At 38.1% G+C, this 17,566-nt stretch overlaps 1 protein-coding gene across 1 annotated transcript; it reads left to right on the top strand.

Moving 5' to 3' along the window:
- The first annotated feature begins 1,359 nt into the window (after positions 1 to 1,359).
- On the top strand, positions 1,360 to 16,515 carry LOC113774873 (aladin). Its single transcript, XM_027319523.1, has 15 exons — positions 1,360 to 1,485; positions 1,664 to 1,719; positions 1,838 to 1,996; positions 2,760 to 2,874; positions 3,024 to 3,123; positions 3,245 to 3,418; positions 4,416 to 4,474; positions 12,095 to 12,182; positions 12,338 to 12,413; positions 13,144 to 13,243; positions 13,817 to 13,868; positions 15,282 to 15,419; positions 15,546 to 15,633; positions 15,852 to 15,920; positions 16,035 to 16,515. Exons 1-14 carry the CDS (start codon positions 1,425 to 1,427, stop codon positions 15,912 to 15,914), a joined length of 1,329 nt encoding a protein of 442 aa, XP_027175324.1. The 5' UTR covers positions 1,360 to 1,424; the 3' UTR covers positions 15,915 to 15,920; positions 16,035 to 16,515.
- The last annotated feature ends 1,051 nt before the right edge of the window (positions 16,516 to 17,566 follow it).

Raw genomic sequence — 17,566 nt, 5'->3', positions numbered from 1 at the left:
GAATTGAAGAAAAAAAGCAGAGAATAGAGAAAAAGGTTCAACATGGAGCAGAAAAATTCCATCTCAAAGCGAAAAAAAGCTGGACAAAGGGAATATTTTTTTCCCCAGAAAAAGGAAGAAATTCAATCGCAAACGAAGACTTGGGAGGGCAACCGCAAGACATCAGATTTGGAGAAGCAGAAGTCATCGATGGTGTCGATGGCCTAAAGCAGCCTTATCATTCCTTTCATAATCAGTGGCTTCCTAGCCCATTCATTACCTTCCTTTCCGTTAACTATTGAGTCGATTTCATCTCATCTCCTTCGACTGAGCTGCATCTGTCCTTTACACATTTAATTTCTTGACGAAATGCCTTTCACTTTCGATCGAATTCCTCTGTCTTCCCCTTCGCCGGAGCTTGACTAGAAAGACGAAATAGCCTTGACTTCATTCAGTGCGCTACCTAGAATTCGATTCTTGACTGGTGCTATCTATAAACCAACAATCTAAAGCCTTGGGCAGAGTTTGAGCTTATCTTCCGAGGGTTAGGTTCAAGGGCTGGTCTCCTTCGCTTCTTCAGAGTAAGACTCTTAGCCAACCGCCTGTTGACTACTATTTACATTGCAGAAGGGAAGAAAGTGAAAAGGCCGATTGCAATTGAATATGATTCCTTTGCTGCGACATCCAGTCTTGGTGGATGATCTCCCAACAAGTCAAGCTTCCTTTACCCGGGGCTAGAAATCCTTCTCACGAAGGAAGTGGCTTTTCTTTCGAGTGCTAGCTTTCTACTGCGGCACCACCTACATTTGGCGTTCAACGAGCACTCGGATCTTGACCTGACATCAGTGCAATCTCAGATTCTCCCGCGAGTCGAAGCTTTAGTGACGTCGCTTCGGGGATTGGTGCGACAGATTTAGGAACCACGAATAGGAGGAAAATAATGAAGGAAAGATGTAAGATGGGGCGGTGGCGGAGATGAAGGATGGATTTAGATTTGTTAGTGTGAGTATTAATTGACATTTTTTAGGATTTAATATTTGGGCTTGCAAATTTGAAGGCGATAGCTAGGGAAATGATCAATTGGTCAACTTTTGGGAACGAAACAATCTATGAGTTCACCTGTCCCAATAATCTTTTGGACATTTTTGCCCATATCAGAATTTTCATTCAACTCAAGACTCTTGGAACCGGATGAGAAACCGCTGAAAATCGGTAAAATGACTCCGCTGGCATGTTTTTGTGAGTTTAGTGACCTTTTGGGCCGCAAAAAAAGTTTGGTGACCAAAGGGTGCTATTTTTAATAGTTTAGTGACCTTTTGGGCCATTCACTCTATTTTTTTAAGGGGACCAAAGCGCGGCGGGAAAGAGCATCAAAAATTGAGGCGTTCCTTTATAGTAGTCCTATACCCTACACACACACACACACACAAAATCCATCGGAGAAAATGGCGTTGTCGTATCCACAGCCAGGCTCCCTCACCATCTGCGAAATCAATAGAGACCTCAGTTCTGTTCTGTAACATCTCCGCCCCCTTCCCCCAACGCAAAAAAAAAAAAAATCCCCTTTTCTTTTACAAACCCCCTACTGACTCTCTCATTTTATTGATGATATCCCCATTTTGCTTTAATTGTATAAATTGGAGAGTGATGATTTATTGATTCTAAAATGTATTAATTACTGCAGTTACTGCGGACAACCTGTCCGATGATCGGGCCGAAGAAACCTATGCCAAAATTCTTGTTAGACCCTCCTCCGCCTCCATTTTATTTATATACATAAAAGTTTTCTGCTTGCTTCATTTCAAAACCAAATATGAGTTTTTTCTGATGAGTAGAATACTCCGTGTATAAATTGCAGGGGACTGTTTTCAGTCCTGTTCCATTTCAATACGAGACTCTATTGACGGTGGAGGAGCAGGAAGTTGCTGCTGCTGCCCAAACTAAAGGTGGATTGCTGTCGGCTGCACTGCAGGCCGTCTCCACTGCTTCTCTCCGACCCCTTTTCCTCCTTACTCCTGTGAGTTTTTTTATAAGCTTTGGACTGCTACCAACTTCCGTTCTAAGATATCAGGATTTGGCCCTTTTATATCTCCTTATGTTTTTCTTCCATTTTGAGGAACTTCCAAAAGGGTTTATTTCTTCCTTGCTGTCTGTCATTCCTGTTGACTTGTTCCGGGGAGCTCAACAAAAGCTCCAAAGAGCGGCCAGATTTTAGAATTAGCCTTCCGACACTAGGATCACCCATGTAATAATATTACACCTGTGCTATCTTTATAGTGCAGTAGGAGAGGATTGGGGTTGCAGCATGTGTGTTGGGAGAGGGGATAGGGGAGAAGGGGGCAAGGCAAGCAAAAGAGTGGCATATCAGCTACCTCTCCTACAATCTGAAAAGCAGATGATTCGTATCTTTTCCCATTCTTTGATTCATTTTAGAACTGGCTTAACTATACCCACTTCTCTGATCCACTTGCACTTTACATAATGACAATAATTAGAACGCCTTATTGGTTAGCTTTCAGTTCTATTCGCTTCCATGGTAACACGTCTAATTCTTAACCACTTTTACTTGTCATTCTTTGTTGGTGTTATCATGAAACTAAGAAGCATTGGTTCAAGCTTTCAGTTTTAGGCTGCTCTGGATTGGAATATAAATTATCTCAAGTTTCCACTTTTCTTTTTTGTTTTAATATCAGAAACTAAAAAATGTTACGTTTTAGATTTTCATCAGAGTAGAAGACAAGTTGGAAAGATTCCTAATTTTTTCTCACATTTTCTTTTAGGTAAAATTGTTGCAAGATGTTGATCTCTATGGCCTGAGCTGGCACCAACACAAAAATATTTTGGCTTTTGTTTCTGGCCCAAATCATGTGACAATTCGCGATTATGAGGATTCAGGTTTCTGGCCTATTATCTTACTTTATTTTGTATTCCATTTATCGTCTTTAGATTTCTATCCCCTATCAGATAGTTTTAGGTTCTGAGTTCAGTTGAAGCCTTGTAATTTATTTTTATTTCTTCAACATGTATTTCCCTGTCTCTATCAGATGGTAAGGATCCCTGTGTTCTGATAAATGAATCCCAAAAACAAGTTAAAAGTCTTGAGTGGCGGCCTAATGGTGGGAGGATGCTTTCTGTGGCATGCAAGTAAGCATGTTGCTTTATGCCAATCTCCGCACTTTGAACAGCTCTTTATTATCATGCTAATGCTACTTAAGTTTCACTGAAAGCTTTAGCTTGGACAAAGTTTTGATTCTTGGGTGATCAGGGGTGGGATCTGCATTTGGGCTGCTTCATATCCTGGTAATCCAGCTTTGGTTAGAGGTGGAGTTACTTCAAGCACCCTTTCGAGAGGCTCTGGGACTAGATGGACTCTGGTGGATTTCCTTCAAAGTCATGATGGTGAACAAATAAGTGCCCTGTCATGGAGTCCTGATGGAAGATATCCGAAAGATTTTCTATTTCCTTTGTTATGGCTTTTGTCAATTGAGCATCAGTTTTTCACTCTATGATAACATATTGCTGAATTTTCAGCACCTGCATGTCCTTTTTTATTTCTTTACTTCGATGGCTTCCTTTCGCTTTTTAACATTTTCATCATGTCATCAACAACTTGTTAAGTTCTTCTAGGTAGTAAATACCATTTCTCTGGTATATGGAAACATCTAACTCTTCACATTGCATGAAAATGGAGCTCTTTGTTAATCACATCTTTGATAAGTCCTCATCTCAGAATCTTCCCATGTGTACCAGAAAACTGGTACAGATAAAGGCATTTAGCATCTGCTGAACCTTTTTGACTATATCATAAAGGCTACACTAAGGAAAGTGGTGTTTTCTTTTCTTTGTTGTCTTTATCAGGCTGTTTACAATCGAAATTTTATCAGTGTAGACCTTCTTATAGCAGCGTCACCTGTGTAACAGCAGATGCTTGGTGAATAAACTCTCAATTGCTTACCATCTCAACCTTGTCCTTTCAGTAGGATGCAACCAATTTAGAATATCTTCTTTGGTGTTTTCTGTTGAGGATGTGAACCTTGTTTCATGAATCTTTTGACAATTCCTTTGAGAAGATGAACTGTGAATTTCATATTTCATCATGAATCTTGCTTTACCTCCCCACAAGTAACTGGAGTACTGCTCTCAATCTTACTCACAAATTATATCGCCTTGATAACACTCTCTCTCTCTCTCTCTCTGGTTATTTCTAAAATACTCAGCCGTATAAATGCCTTGAGAACAAATGCCACTAATCCTACATAAGAAGGAGATTAAGGAAGTGACATTACGAGAGGGGTTTACTAGACTTTTCAAGAATTTAATTAATCTCTCATTTGGCACCTGATTCATTGGAGTTGTTAAGATGAACTAAAAGGCAACTATATTTGTCTAGAAGTATTTGGCTAGTTGAGTTTTGAATTTTCTTGACTTTCATTTACATATTTGGCATCAGCTTCATTTGAGAATTCATCATTCACCATTTGGGATGTTGCTCAAGGTATAGTAATTTTGCTTCTCCTTGCTTAATGTCATAATTTTGTTGCTGAAGTCCACAAATGGTATTAGCTGGCATTCTTTTCCATTTTGGGTTGAAAAACAAAGTCAATATTGGATTTAATCTGCATGGTGTTTTTGTCCTATTACCAAATTCTTCAAGTTTTACTCCACTAAATACATGTCATGCCTCTTTGATCCTAGGGTGTTGGTAAAATTGAAATTTGAAGTCTGATATCTAAAGACCGAAACTTAAGTACTGAAGTCATAATCTGCGGAATTCATAAAGTTTTATTTGTTTGATAACCAGCTGAATTTCAGCACTGAATTGAATGTTGTATTCCATGTATATTATATATTTGATAACTGAACAAAAAGAAGAACTGAATTGTTCTGTCATATCTTTTGTTCCAGACTCTGTACAACATTTATACAAATGGAATTTGACTTTTGTCAATTCCATGAAATCTGTAATTTCCTAAAAATTAGGAGCTAATTTATTCTATCCTAAAATACATTAGGAGTAAATTATTCTATCCTAAAATAGAGCAGAAATCATGGGATATAGCAGAAATCATGGGATATACATAGAAAAAGATATTCTAGATCTCAACACTCCCCCTCAAGATGGTGAATAGATATTTTCCATTCCCATCTTGCATGTAATGTCTTCAAAGTTGGAAGTTGGCATTCCCTTAGTTAAGACATCTGCCAATTGATTATTTGATGCTACATATGGAGTGCAAATCATGCCACTGTCCAGCTTTTCTTTAATAAAATGTCTATCAACTTCGATGTGCTTTGTGCGATCATGTTGCACTGGATTGTGTGCAATGTTGATGGCAGACTTGTTGTCGCAATAGAGTTTCATAGGTCCTTCCCACTTGATTTTAAGATCATCAAGTATTATTTTGAGCCATAGCAATTCACAAACTCCATGAGCCATAGCTCTAAACTCTGCTTCCGCACTTGATCTTGCAACAACCGATTGCTTCTTACTCCGCCATGTCACTAGGTTCCCACCAAGAAATGTACAATATCCTGAAGTTGATCTACGATCTACAACAGAACCTGCATAATCAGCATCAGTATATGCCTCTATGAGCAATCCTTCATTTTTCTTGAACAAAATTCCTCTACCTGGTGTCCCTTTGAGGTAGGATAGAATTCTATTGACAGCCTGCAAGTGTTTCTCTCTTGGATCATGCATAAATTGGCTTACTACACTTACAGCAAATGCTATGTCCGGCCTTGTATGGGACAAGTATATCAGTTTCCCAACCAACCGCTGATATCTTCCCTTATCTACTGTGCTATCATCCTTCTCTTCATTCAATCTCAAGTTAGGCTCAATGGGTGTACTTGCTGCCTTGCATCCAAGATTGCCTGTTTCTTTAAGCAAGTCTAAGACATACTTTTGTTGGGAAACAAAGATGCCTTTACTTGAGTATGCCACCTCAATGCCTAAAAAATACTTCAGCCTCCCTAGTTCTTTAATTTCAAACTCCTTTGCTAAGCACTTTTTGAGTGTTTCTCTTTCAATTGGATCATCCCCGGTAATGATGATGTCATCTACATATACAAGTAGAGCTGTAACACCTCCTTTTGAATATTTTATGAACAAAGTATGATCTCCTTGACTTTGTTTGTATTGCATTGCTAGCATCACTTTAGTAAATCTTCCGAACCAAGCCCTTGGCGATTGTTTTAATCCATATAATGCTTTCTTTAACCTGCACACTTTCTTTTTAAAAAACATTTCATTGAAACCCGGTGGGGGTTCCATGTACACCTCTTCTTCTAAATCCCCATGTAAGAATGCATTCTTAACATCAAATTGCTGTAAACACCAACCAAAGTTAGCGGCTAAAGACAAAAGAACACGCACAGTATTCATTTTTGCAACGGGTGCAAAGGTCTCTTGGTAATCTATCCCATATGTCTGTGTATATCCTTTTGCAACCAACCGAGCTTTATGCCTTTCTAATGAACCATCAGCTCTATATTTCAAAGTAAACACCCATTTACACCCCACTGTTTTCTTTCCTTTGGGCAGGTTTACAATTTCCCAAGTCTTATTTCTCTCTAGGGCATTCATTTCCTCTTTCATAGCATGTAACCAGTTCTTATTTCTAAGTGCCTCTTGTAGTGTTTGTGGGATTGAAATGGAGTTGATGGTGGTAAGGAAAGTTTTATGTTGTGGAGAGAGTCTATGGAAAGACACGAAATTTGAGATTGGGTGCTTAGTGCATTCTCGTGTTCCTTTTCGAACAGCAATAGGCAGGTCTAAATCAATAAATTCACAAGGAGCAGAGTCAGATTGAACACACAAAGGAACAGAATTTTCAGTACCTGATTGTGGTTCAGATTCTTGGATTTGCACAGGTTCAGAAATATGAACTTTCTTCCTTGAGTAGACCTTGAGTGGTGTAGTTGGATTTAAACCAGATTTTCCCTCAGCTGCAAGATCAGGTTCAATTTCTTTACTGGCATGTTCAACTTCAAATTCAGGTTCAGGTTCACTGCTAGTATGTTCTCCTTTAGAATTTGGTGTATGGTCAGGCTTGAAAGACTTTAAGTTTAGTGTAGGACTTTGAAGATCAAGGAGAAATTCCTTATCTTCCCAAGAACTCTCCCCCTGGGGATGAGGATTGTTACTTTGAGAATAAGGTTCATTTTCAACAAATGTGACATCCATGGAGGTAAAAAAATTTTTTGAAGGAGGATGATAACACTTATATCCTTTCTTTGTGTTTGAGTATCCCACAAAAATACATTTTAAAGCTCTTGGATCAAGTTTCCCTCTTTGGTGTGCATGAACATGTACAAAAGCAATACAACCAAACACTTTTGGTGACAATGTGCAAGAGACATTAAAATCAGGGTAAAAAACAGAAAGAGCAGCAATGGGACTTTGATTATTTAGTACTTTTGAAGGTACTCTATTTATCAAATGTGCAGCAGTTAAAACAGCCTCCCCCCAAAAAGTTTTTGGAACTTTATGTTGAAACAAAATTGCTCGAGTCACATTGAGTAAATGTCTATTTTTTCGTTCAGCAATCCCATTTTGTTGGGGTGTATCTACACAAGATGACTCATGTATTATACCCTCTTTTTGGAAAAAAGATGAGAGAATTTGATTAAAATAGTCTCTTGCATTATCAGATCTTACTCTTTTAATCAGACTTCCAAATTGTGTACAAATCATTTTATGAAACATTGGAAAAATACTGCTTACTTCTGATTTTTCTTTCATAAGAAATAACCAAGTAGTTCTAGTACAATCATCAATGAATGTGACAAACCATTTTGCTCCAGAAATACTAGAAATTCTACAAGGCCCCCAAATATCAGTATGTATCAAAGAGAAAGGTCTCGTAGATCTTGTATTACTCAATGGAAATGATAGTCTATGATGTTTAGCAATTTCACATGTATCACAATGAAAACTACTAACATCTTCATTCTTGAAAAGTGAAGGAAACATGCTTTTAAGTAGAATAAAAGATGGATGACCAAGACGGAAATGATGAAGCCAAATTTCAGATTTATTATTTGAGGAGCAGGTGAGGGATAACTGATTTTTGTTCTTCTTGTTGCCACTCATCTCCTCAAGGTAATAAAGCCCATCATTCACCTTAGCAAGTCCAATCGTCCTCCCCGTAACCAAATCCTGAAAAACACAGTGAGTAGTATAGAAAATTACTCTACAGTTCAGATCTTTGGTAATTTGATGGATGGATATGAGATTGGAGGACAATTTTGGGACATGCAACACATTATTTAGGGACAAAGAATTTGATAGATTTACTGTCCCTTGGCCAGCAACAGTTATAGGAGATCCATCCGCAACAGTAATTTTTCTATTTCCAGGACATGGGTTGTATGTTCTAAATCTGATTGGGCTGTGAGTCATATGATCAGTAGCTCCTGAGTCGATGACCCAAGAGCCTAGAGAAGACATGCTTGAGGCACTTAAAGCATAAGAGTTAAGGTACTTACCTGATTGAGCCAATGAACACGTACTAGAGGACTTTTCAAGGGAATTTAGGAGGTTTCTTAGCTTTTCGATTTCTTCTTTCTTGAATTCTCCCATACCAGCCTGGTTGGATTTTTCTTGTGTTTGGTCTTCTCCAGCAGTTAAGTGGGCTTTTCGCCCTTTGAATCCTCCTTTACGACTAAGGACTTGTTCCTTCCCATGGAGTTTGAAGCAATCATCTCGCGTATGGCTTGATTTTTTGCAGTACGTGCACCAAATTGTGTCTTTATTTGACTTTGTAGAAATCATTGCAGAGCCTTCTAATGTTTTAGGCTCTAACATGACTTCTCGCCTGTTCTCTTCAGCTCGAATCAATGATATTGTCTCATTCAGAGATGATAATCTTTCCTTCCCCAATATCTGGATTCTGACCTGATCAAATTCCACATTCAGACCTGCAAGGAAGTCATAAACTCTATCCTTTTCGATAAAGCTTTTCAAGGTGGCTGCATCTTCACTACACACCATCTGAACACACCGATATTGGTCCAGTTCCTGCCATAGATTTTGCAGAAGGTTGGCATATTGAGTAACAGAAAGGTTGCCCTGTTTAGTGGCTGAGATCTTTGTTTTGATCTCATAGATTAGGGCAGCATCTCCTGCCTTTGAATAGGTCTGTCGAATAGTAGTCCATATATCTTGAGCTGTTGGTAGGAACATGCAAGTATCGCTTATTTCAGGTAACATGGAATTCCACAGCCATGACATGACCATAGAATCCTCTTCATCCCAAGCAGCGAATTTAGGATCTCCCTTTTTCGGTCCAGTTCCAAGCAAGTGGCTGATTTTGCCCTTTCCTTTGAGAAATGTTTGAACAAATTGTGACCACTTCAAATAGTTTTTCCCGTTGAGCCTGTAGGCTGCCTGGATACTCTGCAAATCCCCTGTTTGTGGAATATTTGAGGTCTCCTCTGATTTGGTATTGGAGTGGATTTCTGATGTTTCAGTTTCAGACATGGTGGAGGTTTCAAAGAAAAATTGGCAATGAAGGCCTAATGGAAAAAATCAGCAATGAAGGCTGGAAATTGCACTTGGCAATAAGACTTGAAAAAAGGAAAGTTCTCAGCAATGAAGGCTGACAAGAAGAGGTCCCAAGAGCAAAAGCTCTGATACCATGAACAAAAAGAAGAACTGAATTGTTCTGTCATATCTTTTGTTCCAGACTCTGTACAACATTTATACAAATGGAATTTGACTTTTGTCAATTCCATGAAATCTGTAATTTCCTAAAAATTAGGAGCTAATTTATTCTATCCTAAAATACATTAGGAGTAAATTATTCTATCCTAAAATAGAGCAGAAATCATGGGATATAGCAGAAATCATGGGATATACATAGAAAAAGATATTCTAGATCTCAACAATAACAATATTATGTTTTATCTTAAATTAAATTATTGTTTTAAAAATAATCTTATAGTACTAATAAATTGTAATCCATATAAAGAGTGTGTGTGTGTTATAGATGGAGAGTATGTTTTTATGTATAAAAATGTGTCTGAGAAAGAAAAATATGTATTTTGTGTTCCATGCAAGAGATTTAGTTTGAAAATGTGTATTAGAGAAGAAAATGTTGTTTGTGTGTCTGTGAGTGAGAGAGAGAGAGAGAGAGAGAGAGGGGGGGGGGGACAAAAATAGAGAGAATGTATGTTTACAAGTGTGTGCGTGATGGGGACAAAAATATTATGTGTGTATGTCTGGAATTGTGTGGGTGTGTGAAATAATAATTTGGAGTATTTGTACACGAGTATAATTCAGCAAGTTAAGTGAGAAAGCTTTCACTTAGGATTTTGTATACAAACTAGGTGGCTCCTACTGTATTTGGAGGTGAGGGATCAAACAAGCTTTATACAAAAAGAACTTAATTTATTTAAATTTAAGTACTTAATGGGGTTACCAATCACCCACTTAGCAATTGCCATGTTGCGATCAAGAAATCTGTTTAGGTTATATTAGGCAAAGCTCTTTAAGATCGACAGGTGTGCACGTGGAATTGGAGAAACTTTTCTTTTGCATTTGTGCATATTTATCTACCGGAGACATGCAGAAATAAGATGTAGAAAACTTGTCTAATCAGAGTATAAGAAATGTTCCTAATTGTTTCAATTATAGAACATTCAAATAAAGGGATCTCGGGGGATATGGTGGTGCATAATTTCTCCTTTTCTTTGTACTGGATGGCTTTGAAGAATGAAGTATGACTATTTTCCATTTAAGAAAATAGTGAAGGAACTTTTTGGTGCTTGTCAGAGTAATCCTTATAGGAAATGGTATGGTCAAAATGGTTTACCAAAACAAAGATCATAAGCGGTTTAGTTTAAAATAAGCATACAAAAGTATTTGAAGTTACCCTCGACGCTATCATGACTAAAATAGAAGGTACATTGGATGGTTTACCCTGTGGTGCTGAGGCAGGGATGAAGCTCCTGTTTAATCTCCCCCAATTTTCCCAGATGTCTATCATCTGGGCTTTTACTACTCAAACAGATTCTTTTTCTATTAAACATTGATGTGGTGATTTTTCAAGGTGATATGTCAGGTTTATATACTTGCTGTTTCATGGTTGGGTTTGATACTCATTGTGAATGGCTTACCTATTTGGTTCTTGTGTTTTTTACTCATGTTCTTGTGTCCCACTGTGTGTCTGTTGGACACTATGGAGAAAGATGAATAATGGAGCTTTCAATGGAGACCATATCTGCAGAACAGTTTAAGTTTCAATTACCAGACACCTGTAGTTTTGGATAAATGTCTGCTACTCAGCTGACAGTTTTTTTTCCCTTTGATAGGGCTCATTATTGTATGATAAGAAACTACTTGTTTTCTTTGGATTGTGCTCTCCTGGTGCCTCATAATGAAGCTATTGCTTTCTCAAAAAGAAAAAAGAAATAAAGAAAAAAATCCTGCTACTCTGTTTTATGTTATGTCTCTTAGTTGATTTTGTATAATATTTTTGTTTAGTGTTAAAAATATATAATTTGAAAGATAAATTGCCCGACATGTTAGGTAAAGTGTGGAACATATGGAGGCAGTACTAGCTACTGTGTTGTACTTGTAACTTAATACCTGGAGATTAATGAAGCTCAAGTACTATGATTAAACAATTAAAGATGTAATTCTGCTGTGCAAAAAAGAATTCAACATGAAACAGAAAGTATGGGATGACTATGTATTATCCCCTGGCAAAATTTAGACATTGCAGAATGGAATAATGTTGTGTCTCCAGAAACTCTGTAAAATGTAGGAAACCTGAATTTGTTTGTCAATGAATGGCTACCAAGTGCTATTGGTTGTAGAGTAACCAAAAATGTTGTTGATCGCTTTTGGAAGGTAAGAGCAACTGTTGCCTTAGTTGGGATGGTTTTACAAGTAATGCACGCATTACCCCAAATAAGCATGCTGTCAAGGTTCCAGTGTAGAGTTGGATGGACGTCCTAATAAAGGCAGTCCACAACACAATCTGGACAGCTGTGTTCAAATTGGGGAAGTGTTATTGCTTTCCAGCTGAATGTTTGAATGCCTGCCTTTCACATGGTTGCGTGTTGTATTTGCTGATGGAGTTTTGTCTGTTTATCTGGCTTGTAGGGATGGGCAGACCTATTCGACGTGGCTTGGGGGGCATATCACTGATTAAGTGGTCTCCTTCTGGAGATTACTTTATCGCTGCAAAATTGTACTGTCACTTACCACTCTTACAAAATATTTTCTCATGTCATAATCTTTATATACACATCCTAGCCCTTGAAACAAAAAGCAGATGAAATAAAAAGTTGAAATCTTGCTGGAGATATGTTCTCACCCTGATAGAGCAATTGCCCCTTCTTGCAGTGATGGAACATTTCATATCTGGGAGACTAACACTTGGACATCAGAACCATGGTCCTCAACGAATGGTTTTGTAACGGTTAGACAATCATGCTTCTAAGTACTCATGTCAACTTTGCCTTCTGCTACATCCTACTTCAGTGAACTCCTTTTTTTTTTTCTTTTTTTTTTTGGGGTTGGGGGGTGGATTAAGAATATTTACTACCATGGTTTACTATTTTGACATCTTCACTGTTTGCCAAGCTCTCTTTCTTCCACTCCTTTTTGCCCATCTAATTCTTTTGTTACTATTAGATTATTTCCTTGTTGCATTACCATCAGAAGAAATAAAAGCAGTTCCACTTTCTCACTTTCTTATCATATGTTACTTTGACTGTATCTTAATCAAAATGTCATTATGATCTCCAAGATTTGCACTCATGTATTTTCTTAAAGCTTATTATACTTTTTGCCTTTTGAATTTCAATTTTTAAGTCTTGCCGTCTCTAATGATTCTAGTTCTGAACTTACTGGGGTTAAAGAGTGGATATAAATATGTGGTCTCCAGAGGCGCAGATAAAATGTTTCAATTGATGTACGCCATTTCTTGGAAATTGCTTATTTTGTGGTGCCAGATCCATGATGGATTGGGGTTATTGCTGTTACTTTTTGTCAACTGATATATGTGATGATATATGGAGTTTGTGTTGATGATCTTCTTATATTGTATTCATCATCATTCACTGGATTCTTTGTTTTCATTTTGAGGCCATCATTTGGACGTGTAATCTTCAAATTATTCTGCTTAGTAGCTATATTTTGATTGACAGGGAGCAACATGGGATCCTGATGGACGAATGATACTCATCGCTTTCTCTGAGTCTACAACATTAGGGTCTCTTCACTTTGCATCAAAGCCTCCATCCCTTGGTGTGTGATATTCACCTAGTTCCTGGGTCTACATAGTTGTAATTGTTAGTTTGCTTTCTAATTTCATAGGTGTTTTGATGTTGTTTTGTATACAATAAAGTAGGGAAAAAGCATTTGTCTCAAGGTTTCATTTTCTGCTCTTTATTTAATGGTTGGAAGCATAATAGTTATTGCTCAAGAAAAGGAGGACACAGCAGTTGGAAGATGTCAATGACTTAAATTCATGGTGATCTCACAAGATGCATTATGATGCTGATTTTTTTAAGCTTTAACTGACAAGTCAAGATGAGTGCATTACCCCTTTTAGGGGCTGGGTGGTCATATTTTGCTTATTTCCTTAGCTTCTTAACAGGCTTGTAACATCTCCTTTGGCTTCATAAGATACCTCTTTGCTGCAGTGTTACTCACCTCATAGTCATCTTGTTCTATGGTACTTTATGCATGAGGGATTTTTTGTCTCTGTTTTGCTGCTGAAAAGTTGTTTTTTTGTGAACTTCCATAGGCAGTGTCTGAACTTATGGGCACCCTAATAGCTGTTTGCAGACTTTGACTTTCAACAGTATTGTTTTCCAGATGCACACCTTGTACCTGTAGAGTTGCCAGAGATTCAGTCCTTGACCAGAAGGTTCAGATGATAATGCCTTGCTTCATGAAACCTTATAATTGTTGAATAATGCTTATATATTTCTGATCTTGTTAATGGATGTTGATTTCCTTTTATTTGAGATGATTTATGCTTGTAATTCCTTTCATCACTGGGATATGGATTGGCTCTCTTTGACCAGTCTTTGTATATTTCTCTTTGCTAATCTATTCCAAGTTATATCTGGTTAATACTTGGATGGTTCTCTGTAACTATGGGTAATTTTGACTAGAGAGTATGGTTTGAGGAGTCTGGAGTATTTTTTAAGGAATTCCATCGAAAAGTAGATTGTGAAATTGTGAACTGGTGAAATGGTTAATGGATTTGATTTCAATGTAATATACCCATCATGATCTTACTTGGGAAGGAAGGAACACACTCCAATAAAGTTTACTGTTACAAGAATAAGGCATAGGGACACTTTTATTTGAGTAGCTGACTGATCCAAAAAAGGAAGTCTCTGTATTAATATCTTTAATATGCTGAAAGATTCTTAAGATGCATGTTGAGGTGGAATTCAGTTTTATTTCCTAGGTTACAGTAGTGGTGCTATTTCCCCTGCCCGGTAACTGGGACTACCTATATTTGTCTACATGTTGAAGGAGGGATAGTTGATCAAACTCATTGCAGTTTGGCATGTTGAGGTGACTGGTTAATCAGTTAATGAAAGACATTCCTTGAATCCTGTGAACCTGGTGGAACTTTCTTCTGTGTTTCTCCGTTTTGCTTAGATATTCTGGATCATATGTCAGCCTTATGCCACCAGGATGAGTCAAGGTCAGTGGTTTGATGCTATTGCAGTAACTTCATTTGGTCATAGGCTGCCCTGTAGTGCCGTGGAGGATGCTTCCCTCAAGGTCAGCTGATATGGCTTGTGATTTGATCCTTTAGATGATAGTGCTGGGTGAGCTCCTCAAATCATGTGAGACCACCCTATATGTGGCACTGTGAAATTTAGCAGGAGGCTTGTCCAATTTTGAAGGCTATATCTTGGGAGTATTAGTTGGAACTGAATGCAATTTAGCTCATCTGGCATCTTTAGGCATGTCGGCCTCCACGCCCAAGTGGCCTGAGATGCAAGTATGACATAGGCAGGCATTATTTAGGTTATGTAGGTTCAACTCAAGGTCTGCTACTTGCTAATCATATGAACAGAGATCATGGATCCACTCTTAATCTCTTTAGAGCCCTGCTGCTGCCATCAAGACCTCTTAACTGCTTTGTCTTCTCCCTCAATTGCCTCTCACCATCCTCTCTCTCTCTCTCTCCTATAGCACATTGATTATTGAACTCCTAAGAAATGTAATGATACTTGTTTTTCTTTTTGTGTAAAATTTCATGCATGGGGGCATTTGTTTTTAGAATCAGTCCTTAATTTCCTTACCTTCTGTGCAGTAAAGGAATTGAGAAGATAGCATGGGATGGTTCAGGAGAACGATTGGCTTTGTCATACAAAGATGGGGATGATCTGTACAAAGGTCTTGTGGCAATATATGATGTTAGGAGAACCCCCCTGATTTCAGCATCACTAATGTAGGTCGAATATTGTGTTCTCTTATCTTAGCTTCTTAGACCTTTTCAGTGTTTTCTTATGCTATTTTGTTTGTGGATACCAATCGTTTCTGATTCTTGTTCATGTGTTTGGTTCCATAAATCCAGTGGATTTATTAGAGGCCCTGGCGTTAATCCCAAGCCAATTGCACTGTCATTTCATGACAAGTTCAAACAAGGGCCCTTGCTATCTGTGGTAAGTCCTATGGCACTGTTCATTTGCTACTGAACTGTGCCCGTCCTCTGGCCTTTTTTATTAGCATTTTGAGATGATTGCAAAGTTCATGGATTCAGGCAGCAAAATGTACAAGAACTCTGAATGCGCATCATATAACATGGACATCCCTTGTGGATTGAATTCTCTTAAAGCACAACTCTTTACGCTTTAAAGACTAACTTAAGTTCTTGTCTCAGACATGGAGCAGTGGAATGTGCTGCACCTACCCACTCATATTCCGCACGCACGTTTTACCTTAAACCAAGGTATTTTTTTTTGTTTTTTTTTTCTTTTTACCTGGAAAAATCTGCTGTATCTGTACCATATGATTCCATTTTCTTGAAATAGTAGTACCTTAAATCTGTACTTGTCAACAATAGGTCTGGGCGACTCTGGTCGCCACGGTCGAAGTACCTATCATTGTGTCATTAGACAGCTGCAGTTGTCATAAAGTTGCTGGTGAAGCATTGAGTTCATCTTCGTAGTCTCTCTTGGAGGTCGAAAAATGAAGTAGGCCGTTTATGATGTTGCTTTCAGCCAAGGAAAACACTACAGTCATCAATTTTTATCACTAGTAGGAACAAAGTGAATAGAGATGTTGAAAGTGATGGAAGCTAAAGTGGGCGGGGAGGTTATGTGCTGTCAACCTCATCTCTCTTTTGAAACCTTATTTGTGCATCTTCAAGTTAATTATGCTTCAAGTGATTGTCAATGTTCTCGAGTCTGTAGATTTTTCTGTTCATTTTTTAGTCATTTTATTGTCATTAGCTATGAACATGAAACTGTAGTATTTATACATTTCGAAAATGCACCTGGAAAAGTGGAAGAGCGCACCTGTCATTCTGGCAGTGGTTTTTGGAAGAGCTGATAGCTATTGCAATTTTATTAAGTTCATTTTTCGCTACAAAACCAATGCAGTTTTTGGTGGAAACTGGAAGGGTATCATTTCTTCTGGGAAGAGAGATGGGGCTGGCCAGTGGCCAGGTATCAAGGAGAGAATTTTGGACAAAGTTTGGTCAGTTAAGAATGTAAAGAAGAATGGGAAATCAATCGACTTCCCTATAATTGAAATCCAAATTAAAGCATGAACATCTATTCTACTTCTTGGCTGGCTGAATCTGTAAAGGCTTTGCAACAAGGTATCGAAATTAAGGCTTCTTCTGCTTATCATCAGAGCGATACTGTCAGAGCTGAGATAGATTAGGCTCAATTCTGGCATGAATCTGGAGCTGGAATATGAAGTTCAGATGTTCATTTTCGGAAAGTCCATCTATATATACACCTGGTTAAAAGCAGGGATGAATTATTAAACCTCGTGGGGTACATGTTTTGCAGTAATACAATACAACGGACTAGTTACTCGAAGGAAAGAATCCTATAGGCAAACTCTCTGCATGGGGTTGTTTTAGTTTGTTTTCAAGGCAAATGTCTTTTATGATAAAATCAAGAAGAATGCTTTAGACTGAAATCATCTTATTAATGCCTGAGCTGAGAGGATTATCTGTCCCTCCTGCTATTGATTGGCTACCATGCAAAAGAATGCAATGAGATTAGGATTTAGGCCAAGGAAAGGGGGAGAGGACCGTTCCTGCCAGTTAATGGCCAAGATTTGACCAACAAAATTTGTAAGGTCCAGATTTTAACATGTGTGGGGCCAACAAAATATTGTACTAGTGTTACTCGCTGTTGTTCTAGTGTTACATCGTGTACAAATGATGTTACACCGTGTGCAAAATGCACACAAACTTTCGGAACGATTGCACTGACAACCGTTCCAGCCCCGGGTCCAAGGCAAGGAGCAGTTGTTAGTTCAAATACTCACCATTGTAATTATTTTTTCTCTTTCAGACACGTTAATGATACATTTACCGTTTTGGTTAGCTATTTAGGAAAAAGGGACACTTCATTTTCC

The sequence above is a fragment of the Coffea eugenioides genome, chromosome 6 (assembly GCF_003713205.1).
Source record: "Coffea eugenioides isolate CCC68of chromosome 6, Ceug_1.0, whole genome shotgun sequence".
Lineage (NCBI taxonomy): Eukaryota > Viridiplantae > Streptophyta > Magnoliopsida > Gentianales > Rubiaceae > Coffea > Coffea eugenioides.
The sequence above is the reverse complement of the archived record's forward strand: the minus strand, read 5'-3'. Positions and strand labels throughout refer to the sequence as shown.